General features: G+C 41.5%; 1 protein-coding gene across 1 annotated transcript in view; it reads left to right on the forward strand.

Annotated features, from left to right (window-relative positions):
- cacna1ha (calcium channel, voltage-dependent, T type, alpha 1H subunit a) overlaps positions 1-12,336 on the forward strand; it is a 113,897-nt gene that overhangs the window by 70,997 nt on the left and 30,564 nt on the right. Inside the window, exons 7-11 of the mRNA XM_029437042.1 lie at positions 1,799-1,891; positions 3,858-4,096; positions 4,765-5,291; positions 9,459-9,625; positions 9,958-10,152. Of these exons, the coding sequence (XP_029292902.1) occupies positions 1,799-1,891; positions 3,858-4,096; positions 4,765-5,291; positions 9,459-9,625; positions 9,958-10,152 (1,221 nt within the window). The remainder of the gene's footprint in view (positions 1-1,798; positions 1,892-3,857; positions 4,097-4,764; positions 5,292-9,458; positions 9,626-9,957; positions 10,153-12,336) is intronic.

Consider the following 12,336-nt stretch of genomic DNA (forward strand, 5'->3'; position numbering starts at 1 on the left):
GATACAGAGACAGAGGGAGACAGAAAAAGAAAAAAGACTCTACTGAATATTAAATGAGTTGCTTGGCTTGTTATCCCAGTCTACAGCCTTATTCCCTTAGTATCTGTAAATATAACGAAGATGAATTATACATTTCCATGCAAGGTTTTTGAAAACATTTCAGCCCATGGTCCCAAATTCAGTTAATTCAGGGTTACCCTGGGACTCCTGCAGAGAACAAAAAGCTTTTAACAGGTCACATTGGGTACCCACCACACGCCTTTGGCTTCATAAGGTCCCACCTAGTTTGTGATAACAATTGATTTTACTGGAAGATGTCAAGTCAAACCAAGTCCTGAACTATGGTTTAAGAAGCAGGCACTGGACTGACCTCTGTCAGGAGAGATGAAGTAGGACCAGGAGAGCGAAGGCATCTCAGGGTTATCTGGCCATGGTTTCTATTAACCTGCGAGTTAATGACTATTGACCGCCTACACACACACACGTTCTGCCAGGCTATCCATTAGCCTGGGTCCAGACCTTTGAATCTGCCCATTCCGAGTGTAACAAGTTGACAGTTCTGTCAGGTAAATCTATTTGGGCTCAATAACAATGTGTTGGTTAAGCCATTCCCCAAAGACATCTTAAACGTGCTCTCTGCTCAGCATGTATGTCATTAGCATGAACTACAGGATTCCATGCTATGCTTGCCATCTCTGATCTTTAAGGTGGGAGCAGAGGATTAGTTCAGGTTATCACGTTTGTCTCTCTTAAATTAAAGCAGTGTCAGCTGGGAATCTTTCCTGCGGTTTTACAACATGACTTGACACAAGATGAATATTTATAGTAACATGAGCTACTCAGGAGATGATAGTCCTTTATGAATTGTCCTTTTCTTTCATTTTTCTAAATAAGATGTTGTTTTGAGTCTCTTCCTGGTTGGTTCATGTCTCTTTGAGGGACATGTTGTAGGTGAAGGCAAAGGGGGGCCCCTTACACTTTGGGCCCCTGAGCCCGTGCCTTGTATGCCCGTTCAGTAATCCATCCATGATTTTACAGGTGTATTTTTGCTCAGAAATGAGAATCCTCGGCTCTTTTGTTAATCTGGTGCAAGGAGAGCACTCCAACAGACAGCGGATTAGTCGCCCCTGGGGGTGTGTGTGTGTGTGTGTGTGTGTGTCTGCATAATATGCATTTGTGGTGTCTGTTTATGGTATCTCTGTGTATTATTCTTTATAAATACACAAGTCTGCGTGCACGCGCCTGTTGCACGTGTGTTTGGACATTTTGTTTGGTGTAGGTTTGCTCACGCCGTTGTTGCGTGGCACTTAATGCTGTAATGTGTTACGCTAGCCGAGGTGTAAACGTTGAGAGGTGAGTGTATTAACGGCTTGGCTGAGCTGAGCCACCGCTTTCAGGTCTCAGCATCTCAACTGCTCATTAGCATAGTGGCTAACATGAAAGAGCTGCGTCAGTCCCCTGGCACACACACGCACACACACGCACACACACACGCACACACACACACACACACACACACACACACACGCACACACACACACACACACACACACACACGAGGTTGGAGGGACTCCACAGGCTTTCTTCTGAGGAATAGCCATTAAAAACAGAATTGGAAATGTACTGCATCTGACTGCTGTGTACTTTGAGTGTGTGTGTATGTGTTTGTGTGGCAATGCGTGCGTGGGTGTATTTGAATGAAAAACGTAGGCAGAGCTACGAAGGAATGTTTTCTCTACTTTCCCGTTCATTATAATACAATGTCTGTCTCTCTGTGTCTCTCTGTCCTCACCACCAGGTCATCACACTGGAAGGATGGGTAGATATCATGTACTATGTCATGGACGCTCACTCCTTCTACAATTTTGTATATTTTATACTGCTCATTATCGTAAGTACCCTCTTGTATATATTTCTTTTTTCGATAACAACCTTCCCTGATATTTGAATGTGTTACTAGGAAATTAATTAAAAATCACACTTTTGAATGGGTCCAAAGTATCTTTCCCAGAACCACATGGACCAAACCACATGGAACTAAATGTTTCAATTGAATCCTGCCTGGACTTTGTTTGTGGAGTGATCCACTGTTACGACCCCGGCTCGGCAAGGGAAAAGGGAGTAACATACACCAGATGTTGATGGTAAAATAAGATATTTATTAAATATGGTGGACAATTTGACAAACAATTGCTTTTAACGACACCACAAAGAACAAAAGGAGGGCTCTTAACACAAGAGCAAATAAGGCATAAAAGCCAAATTAGCAAAACAAACTCGGGGTGAAAACTTGACAACAAAAGAACACAAAACAGCGCCGGGGCACCCTAACGTGCCTAACAGAAAACACTGCAAACTTCTAATCAATTTACGGCAACGGTAAATCTAGTTCCAACACTAGTCTAGTTAGGATACAGAACACAGAATTTCAACCCACAAGATACGATACCCTAGTATCCACACACACACACACACACACACAAGTACGAGGCATGCGGCTGACAACACCAGCCGCCCCGACTGTCGAGCTAGCCTGGCATTTGTATCCACCGGAACAGGTGCACCCCAATCACAGCCGGTCTTCATCAAGGTGGGAGGAGGAAGTGTCGCAGCCAATCAAGCGGGCGGCGGTCACACATCCAAACCTGCATACCTAAATAGGGACACAACGGTGCATGCATCCACAAAGTAATCCCCCGCAGATAAATAAGGCCGTGGCCGTAACATCCACAAACAAAGTCCAGTTTTGCGCATGAATTACAAGTGGGTTTAGAATATGAAGATATGTATGTCATCATATTTAAATTGACTATTTTGTGATAAAACCACTCTGAACTCTGATCTAAAATCCGCATTTCTTTAATCCTGCTCCTCTTCACACAGCCCTACAGCAGCTCACAAACATGCATATGTATAACGTGTGGCTCCTTAAGATATTTGTGTGTACTTGCATCAGTCCTACTTTGGTTAAACCCAGAATAACCTTTCTAATGCAAACCACTATACTCGGCTTGGAGCACAACACTCCACTTCACAGACTTTTTATCGTGTATAATTTTAACTTTTATCAAGCTTTAGCTATATATTACAATGCCGTATGAGTTCTCTGCCTTCTTGTCGTTGGATGTTAAAGTGCTTATAATACATTCAGAGGAGAGAGAGAGGAAAAGATGGGGGAGTGAGAAAGAGCTGAAAGAAAAAAAGAGATCGATTGTCATAGACAGGGGTTGAGACAGAAATTGAGATAAATGAGAAATGTCAGAGAAAATAATTTAAAACAAATATGGAGAAAGTGCTCATCTAATTTCCAATCACTCTTTCAGTAACACACAGTAATGGTCTGTTAAATAGACATTTCTTTTAGACTTCATAGATATTTCTAACTTCCTGTCAAGGCCGTCTCGTCAGACCCGGATTTAAATTTGAAGATTTCTAAGCAATGATAAAAACAAAGTCAGTTTTCTCATCCCATATTACATAAACCCTACTTTGGCTTCTTGTTCACACAGTGTTTTAATACACTGTAATACACTAATACAGGCCATTACTGTATGTTACTGAAAGAGTGATTGGAAATTAGATGAGCACTCTCCATATTGTCTTTTTATTATTTTCTCTGACATTTCTCATTTATGTCCATTTCTGTCTCAACCACTGTCTATCACAATCGATCTATTTTTTTCTCGAGAAGGGATGAAGTTTGTAAAATAAAATATTGATGAAGAAGTTTAACAGCAAGGGGAAATGTTTCATATTTGTGTAACAGTATTTACTTGTAGTTGACAGCACAATGACACTGCTCCTATACCGTTACAAAGCAGCAGCTTTATCCCTCTATTCTTTACCTCCCCTACCAGGTGGGCTCTTTCTTCATGATCAACTTGTGCCTCGTGGTCATCGCCACCCAGTTCTCTGAGACAAAGCAAAGGGAGAACGCCCTGATGAGGGAGCAGCGTGCTCGCTACATGTCAAATGACTCAACGCTCGCCAGCTACAGCGAACCAGGCTCATGCTACGAGGAGATGCTACGCTACATCAGCCACCTTTATCGCAAGTTCACACGCAGACTGCAGAGGATATACTCTGGGTGGCACAGGTTAGATACGGACTGTTTGTTTTTTAGTGCCATTGTTATTTTTCTATATGCCGTAATGTCCAGTTAAATATTTATTTTATAAAAGGGCTTCAAGGGCTTGACAGACAGAACATTTTAAATTACTTGAACAAAACAGTAGTAATTTAAAGTAGTACGCAATAGTTTAACAGGAAAAACAACCAAACCCGTCAGTGCCTGAGACATCAAAAGCTTTAAGACCTGTGTTGGACTCATTTCACGCACGCTTGAAGATTATCTCTGATATTACTGATATCTCCATGTTAAATTAATCATGGCCTTCCCCAGCAGTTCACAGTCTTTGCTGGTCCTCCTGTGTCTATTTGCAACACTGTATGAGTCATTTGGGGCAACTAAAATGTGTTTTGTAATGAGCGTTTAATAATTATGTACTTTGGTAATTTTGTATCTCACAGAATTGCATTATGCATAGCACCCAGAATTGTAGAGTCACAACCCGAGAGATGCATTTAGATTAAACCTCATAAACACACACACACACACACACACACACACACACACACACACACACACACACACACACACACACCAAGAATGAAGATTACAGCTTTCTATAAACCTGGTAATAATACTTTCTCCGTCCATGTTCAGTTATTCATTATAATCAATGTCTCTTGTCCTTTGACCAGTAAAAGGCGTAAAAAGGTGAATCCTAACGGCGGTGGTGGAGGCAGCAACGGTGGGGGTAACGGACACGGCCACGGCTCCAGCAGGGGCTGCGGAGGCTTAGGCCCGGGTAGCGCTTTGTGGTTGAGACCGATCCATAACCTTCTGCAGCACCATCAGCACCAGCACTGTCGCCTCAGCAACGGTGGGCAGCACACCATCACCGTGGCAACCGCCGAGCACACGGATGGAGAAGGAGGGGAGGAGCTGGAGATGAAGTCGCTTCCTGTCCGGAGAGGAAGTACAAATGGAAATAACAGTGGCGGCCCGTCGGTTGTCACCCAGGGCATGGGGGCATTGCTCGGGCGTCTGAACGGGGGGATGAACTATCCGACCATACTGCCGTCGTTTGTGTGCAGCTACAGCAGTAAGACGCCGCCCCCCCACTCCCAGCAGTGTGGGCACAGCCCAGAGCAGCACCCACCAAACCACCCAGCATCTGAACACACAGAGACACTGAACAAGCTCTACCAGCTCATGGGGCAACACAGTAAGAGGGCACACATGCGCAAACACACACACACTTTAAAGACCGTAGACAGTAACAAAACATGGATGTAGAAATGTTACATCACCTGTTGGTTTCTTAAGGGACTTCATTGAAGTCTGGAGTTTGGGTTTATTGGTTAACATCATCTTTTTCCGAGCCAGAAAATCATGATTTAGGTTACAGGGTGGAGCCTGACACATGTCACATGACAACCGGTCAAACAAGTCATTAAACATATCCCTTTTTTTTCTCAGGGGAACAATATTAATCTCGTTCATCATTCATATATAGTTTTTTTTCTATTTCTAATGGGTTTAACTGTCCTTTAATTTCTCTTCTCAATCTTTACTTGATTCTCTGGATTTCCCTTGGGGTCCATTATCTTTTTGTTATGAAATTTCTGTGTTCATCTTCATTTCTTGCTCTTTCTTTTAGCAAATATCTCTGTCCTCTTTACAAGTCCGACCTGAGGTAGCCTCTCTCTACATCTTCTGTGTGTGTGTGTGTGTGTGTGTGTGTACAGTATGTTTCTCAAGCAGCACTTAGGGAGTCCTGACAGGAAATCCATGTATCAAGTGCTACTGCCATCAGTGCAGAGAGGTGGATGAAGAGGAGGATTGAGGGAATCAACACGGTGTGTGGGGAGTGGCAGAGAGAGAAAAAGAAGGCAGTGTAAAGTAACGTAGACAAAATCACAGGGGGACGATGTTATTTTGAAAAATGTGGAAGAAGAAACAGATGGAGTTGAGAAGAGAGGCATAAAGTATGAAATATTTAGATTTACATTGAAAGGCTAGGAGGGGAAGACATAGAGAGAAACATATATTAAATCAATAGAGAGAAAAGAGCAGAGGGAGAACAAAATTAGGGTTAGCTGGGGGGACGGCATGAAGCAGAGAGAGAGAGAAATGGACAGAGACACACACACACGCATATTTACACACTGCTGGCTGCCGACACTTCAAACTTAATTAAGTGCACATGAATTAGTTTGAAGAGTTACTATGTGACACATGATAAATACAGAAAAGACAGCCATGAGGAAGAGTGCGAAAAAAGTAAAAGGCTTAAAAACATCACAAGTGTGTTTAAGTGTTAAACAGTCAATACACCGCTGATCTGCACACAGTTGATATAACTCCTTCTTTGAGTGAGAGTAACACTACAAATGTGTCATTTAATGGTTTGCAATTGACTGAAAGCTCAAATCTAAATGTGTAAATAGTCTCCATTCACTGTTGGACATTTCCGAATCTTTAGTTTCTAAATGTTTGCCAGATGATTACATCTCTGCTAAACCTTGCAATGTAATGGTGTTAGAGTTTCTTGGGAATATATTCTCCAAATCTAATTATAGTTTAAATGTAATCTAATCTAATGTAATATAAAGTGATGTGGGGTTGGGGTGCATTTGAACAAGCTTTTTGCCAGACAAATATTTTGTCCCTTGAAGGCATTTGCTAAAACAATTAGTGAGAATGCAAACAATGTGTCAAGAGTTGGAGTCAAAACACTTATATAGCAAACAGCATAACAAATATATAGACATAGAAATTAATTTGTAGCAGTGATTTTCAAGAGATTATAAAAGATAAAGAAATATGATGACAACTCTCACAAGCCTGTTTTATAGCTTCAGGTATTAGCTTTTGAAGAGCTGATGTGTCCAGAAGTCATGATGAGCTACGGTGCAGTTCCTTTAAACAGGTTTAAGCAGGATGCAGTCAGAGAACAAAGGGTGAGGGGAGTCAGCCAGGATCTTGTACAGTACTGTGGGGGCGAGCTCGCAGTACTCACTGCAGAAAGCGGCTTGTTTTGGCTCTCTACTGAGATAGGATATCCCTTCAACACTGTATGCAACATTTCACTTACACTATATTCTCACAGAATCATTGTACTGTCCTTTCTCACTTTCGTTGTATCTCTGTCTGTCTTTGACAAAAAAAACGCAACACAAGGGTTTATCTTGTCTAATGCAAAGTTCATATAAGGCAAGGCTTGGCTCCAAAAACAATTACCTCTTTGTTTATTTGAAGAACATTCTGACACATCCACATGTATTTGATCATAGTCCCCTGGTGAAATGGTTATGTAAATGTGTGTGTTGTCCACGTAGTTATGGTAACTTATTTCATTGTTTTTTCATAATCTACGCCAGCGTAAGCATGTGGATGTTAAAAGAGGCCCCAGAATGGAGCCTTGAGGAACTCCACATGTTATATTTATCCGCTCAGGATGTGTAATTTCCTATAGAAACAAAGTAGTCCCTGTCCTTTAAGTAGGATTTAAACCAGTTTAGTATAGTGCCAGATAGTCTAACCCATTTTTCGAGTCGGTCTAGTAATATGTTGTGGTCTACCGTGTTGAATGCAACACTGATATCTAATAATACCAAGACTGAGATTCTGCTACTGTCTGTTTAAGTGGATGTCGTTGAAGACCTTAACAAGAGCCGTCTCAGTACTGTGGTGAGGTCAAAAGCCTGACTGGAAAACATCAAAAAAGTTCAGACGGTACTGACACAGGAGGATTTATTTGTTAGTCAGTCAACAGTAGCAAACAAGGCACATGCATTATTATTGTTTTTGGCAATGATGTCAGAGAAGGACTGCCTTGCATTTCTCAGTTCCAGAATTATAAAAGCAAAGTCTCTCTTTATAGATGTGATAATGAACCTCGAAAAAAAAAAATGCAATCTGCGTTCAGCCTTTCGTCACTCTTTTTTTTTCTATTCTTACCGGCATGGGATTTCTCCATAGAGATATTTTCTTAACAGAGACACCCTTCACCTTGGTGGGTGCAATGGCATCAATAACATGTGTAATTTTAGAATTGAAATAATCCACAAGCTCATTGACTGACATGTGGAAGAGAAATTCTGACTAAATATTCCACTGGTGTTTTTCACTGATATACCGTTTTGTACCTCCGATAAAACAATACTATATTATATTCAACTACATTGTGGGAGAAACAAGCTGATGGATGAAAAATCTAAGAACAAACATCCAATGATGTAATTTCCCCTGGAAATAGGAGAACATATGCCCCTTACTTGAATTGTTTCAGGTTGATTTTTTTGTTTCTCTGAATATTGTGTTATGACTGCCCAGTCACCATAATTGAAATGAGAGAAGAGAGAAGTTGATAACAATGTTGACCTCATCTAAGTCACCTTCAATTATCCAGCATTCAAAGCAATGAGCTTAACGAGCAGCTGGGATTGCCTTGCAGGGAATGATTTATGGACTTTTTTTTGCCCTGTGTTTCGCCTCTCAGGCTCAAGGAGCCCTGGAGTGGCCATAGAGAGAAAGAAATGTATTCATTCATGCGCAAGAGATATAATTTGTTACCTCAATTTAAGTAAACTGTCCATATGTTTTGATTCGTGGGCACAAATTAAACAGTTAAATATTTTTGGCAATGCACAAGGCCAAGTCATTCATTCCAGCCGCCACCTGCTTAAGGCATTTGTCCGTGGACGGAGATTGCTTTACTTTAGCTAGGGGATGAATTATCAAGACATGTTGACAACATTTGCCTTGCAAGGGATTGTTGTTAGTAAAAGGCAATTAACAAGGATAAGTTTGTCAGCAATATGCTGACCTTGAGGATGCTATCGACTTTAAAGTTGGTCAATTGGAAGGTTCTGGAAAACTTAATTGTTACTGGGAGCAGGAGCACTGCACTTCAGGTTTCGGGAAGAAAGGCTGATGTGTGTGTATATATATATATATATATATATATATATATATATATATATACATTATATACTGTGTGTATATATATATATACACATATTGTGTATTTTCTTAAAAAGATACTAGAATTGAACATCAATCAATCAAAGATAATGTAGTAATGGAGAGTTTTGTAGTAAAGATGCAAACATAATATTTTATGTGATATTGTGATATAATATTAGCTTTTGAGATATGTATCTAATAACCATAGAGATATGAAACAAAACACTTGATTGAAAATGTATTTTCATCACAAAGCAATATTTGCATTCAGTTTCTCACAATGGAAAATGGTGCAAAAAGATACAAAATAAAGTTCTATGGACTTTCTACATAAAGCTCGAGAGACAACAGCGGCACATGCGGACAGCCTGAAAAAAAGCCATGGCAATGTTTGACTGTCTCCACCCGTTTCCCCCTTCAGGTCGCCAGAGGCTGCTGTACCAGCTGGCAGGCGTGGTGCCCAGCCCTCTGCTCTTGGAGCTGCTCAGCTGCCCTCAGTGTGCCCGCAGCCTGGAGACCTTGGAGCTGGAACTGGGAGACCTGGAGGGAGGCAGGGGAGAGGCGGACGGACTGCACGACTTCCCCCAGGTCAGACTGTGCGGGGGTTCACTGATGATGATGGTAAACAATGAGCAGGAAGGTTGTTGGAGTGGTGATTTGGCCCTAATGACGGTGGTGATGAAGACCAAATAAAAATTCACAGTGGGTGAAAGTGTTAAGAAGGCAATGTTCTCTATAATGGTTAAATAATTGCATTTGAAAGTCTTGACACACAGAAAATACTATTATTTTATATTTGTTTTTACTGATTATTATGTTCATCATAAAATAAATAAAATAGTTTTTGTATCCAAAACCCTCAATCAAGCATACTTACATTTATTGCCTCACTCTAAATGACTCCCCCATCTTTGCTCTAGGGGGGAGATCTGAGAGGCGGACGAGGTCGGAGTCGACGACGAGGGGTCGTGGACTTAAAAAATGGAGTTATTCGGGCCTGGGTAGGCTTCAGGGATAAACTGAAGAGGATCGTGGAAAGTAAATACTTCAACCGAGGGATCATGATCGCTATACTCGTCAACACTCTCAGCATGGGGATAGAGTACCACGAGCAGGTGAGAATATATTAAATGTTGGGAGAATGATAGCTGCGGAAAGTTCAGATCATTGTTTCAAAGCTACTGACCTTCACAGAGAACTGTCAGACGCAGCATTTGTTTGTGAAACTGGCATTTGGCTGCCTGAGAGTATAATGAGAGCAAATGAAAATATAGTGCGGGATGAGAAGGATGTGGACAGGGGTGAGCGAATGAAGGAAGAGACGGAAGGAGTGGAAGAGCTTTCTCCCACACAAAAAACACACCATGTCACACACACACACACACACACACACACGCACATCCACACTCCAGGATTATGTTTCTGGTTTACACCGTGCGGCCAACATCTGGGAAGTATCGGCTTAATAATACAGCTCCCCCTTCCCCTCGCTCCGCTGTCACACACTCTCACACATTTTTGCGGTTGCGCAGACACATTCATCGACAGAGTTTTTACACCCAAGTATATTATATATGCTCAGACACGCACACAACCTTTTAGTTTTCCAGAAGTACAGCAAATTGAAAAAATCCCAAATAGAAGATTCTTGTGCATGCACACGGTCCATTCCCTCCTCTCCCTGCTCCATCTCCTCTTGACTCTCTCTCCTCTGATTCCCTTTTCAGGGGATCTTCGTGTGTGTGTGTGTGTGTGTGTGTGTGTGTGTGTGTGTGTGTGTGTGTGTGTGTGTGTGTGTGTGTGTGCGTGTGTGTGCGTGTGTGGCTTCTATATTTGTGGTATAAACACAAGAAGCGACTGGGAGAGCCATGGCCTTATTGGGCCAATAACACACACTCATAGAAACTAAAGGGTTATGTAAGAGTTCCTCCTCCCTTCAGTACTCATCATCCCTGTTATGTGACACCATGCCAAACTTTATAAGTCTGTGTGTGTGTGTGAGTGTGTGCGTGTGTGTGTGTGTCTGTGTAAGAGAAGAGGTGTATGAATGTAGGAGGCATAGTGTAGACAGTGTGTGTGTGTGTGTGTGTGTGTGTGTGTGTGTGTGCGTGTGTGTGTGTGTGTGTGTGTGTGTGTCCACTGATATGTGAAAATGGATTTCAAATACCTTTTCTGGTCAAATCTGATTCTAAACTGTCCTTTACTTCACACACACGTCCCAACACACGCTGACATAACTCAGAGCATCATTAGTTGGACTTGATTACAACATAGAAGTGTGACTCCGAGTTCTGAAGCACAACCACATGTTCATGACTGACACAAATCCAACTTGATCGCTCACAAATAACAGCATGGGTGTTAAATCCTTCAGATTATATTTGAGAAACAAACCTCATTGGCCTGCAAGCTGAACACAACCTTTTTCTTGAAGTTTGTGTATAAAAAGCAGACACAGAAACACAGAGAAATGCACAATATAGGTAAAGCTCTAAGGTGTGGTGTGCTAAGATCTGACTTTTCTTCTCTCAAATGTATGCCAAACTACAGTTTCTATATATATATATAGATGTATATAGTATCACTGTTGTGCTTTTGTTCCTCATATTCATAAGGCTAAGGTCATATGCAGAGTTGTATTCAAATGTGTACTTGCAGGCACTGACAGTATTTCATTCTGATCAATCACCTGGTCTGTCGAACACAATGACGGTTGTGGAAAGCAAAGTCTAAAGCAATAGTTCAGAATGCTCATTTGGGATGATAGATGACATGAAACGTATTGACATATGGTGAAGCCCTTCTAATTACCTTTGAATCCACTCGGTTACTAATGATCATGGGAATATGGAACTGCTACTATAAAACAAAGTGCATCATTGTAGAAGCTGACAACTCAAGGGCACCTTCATGGGATGTGTTAACAGAGGGAAGAGAGTTTCATTTACCCCCCCCCCACCCACAATGTTGTCCCTGGCCGCAGGACTTTAATGAAACCTGCTTCTCTAACCCTTAAATTTCTCTTCTTTCCACCGGCAGTAAAAGAAGAAGACATTGATGATTACTAAACTGAGTTCATAGAAGCTCATTGAGGTTTTTAGCGCAAACCTTCAGCCTTTAAGCTATTGCTGTATTTTATTTGTATTGTTTTAATCTACTGTCAGCCATACTGTTCTCACCCCTCTCAACACACTGTTAAGCAGCAACTAAAAATACTTATAGCGGGCATTAAAACCCTGTGTAGCATATGGAAAGTATTACCCTGCAAGTCAGCAGTAAGCTCTTTTATTTCTCTCGTG

Source organism: Cottoperca gobio, chromosome 8 (genome assembly GCF_900634415.1).
Source record: "Cottoperca gobio chromosome 8, fCotGob3.1, whole genome shotgun sequence".
In the NCBI taxonomy this organism is placed as follows: domain Eukaryota; kingdom Metazoa; phylum Chordata; class Actinopteri; order Perciformes; family Bovichtidae; genus Cottoperca; species Cottoperca gobio.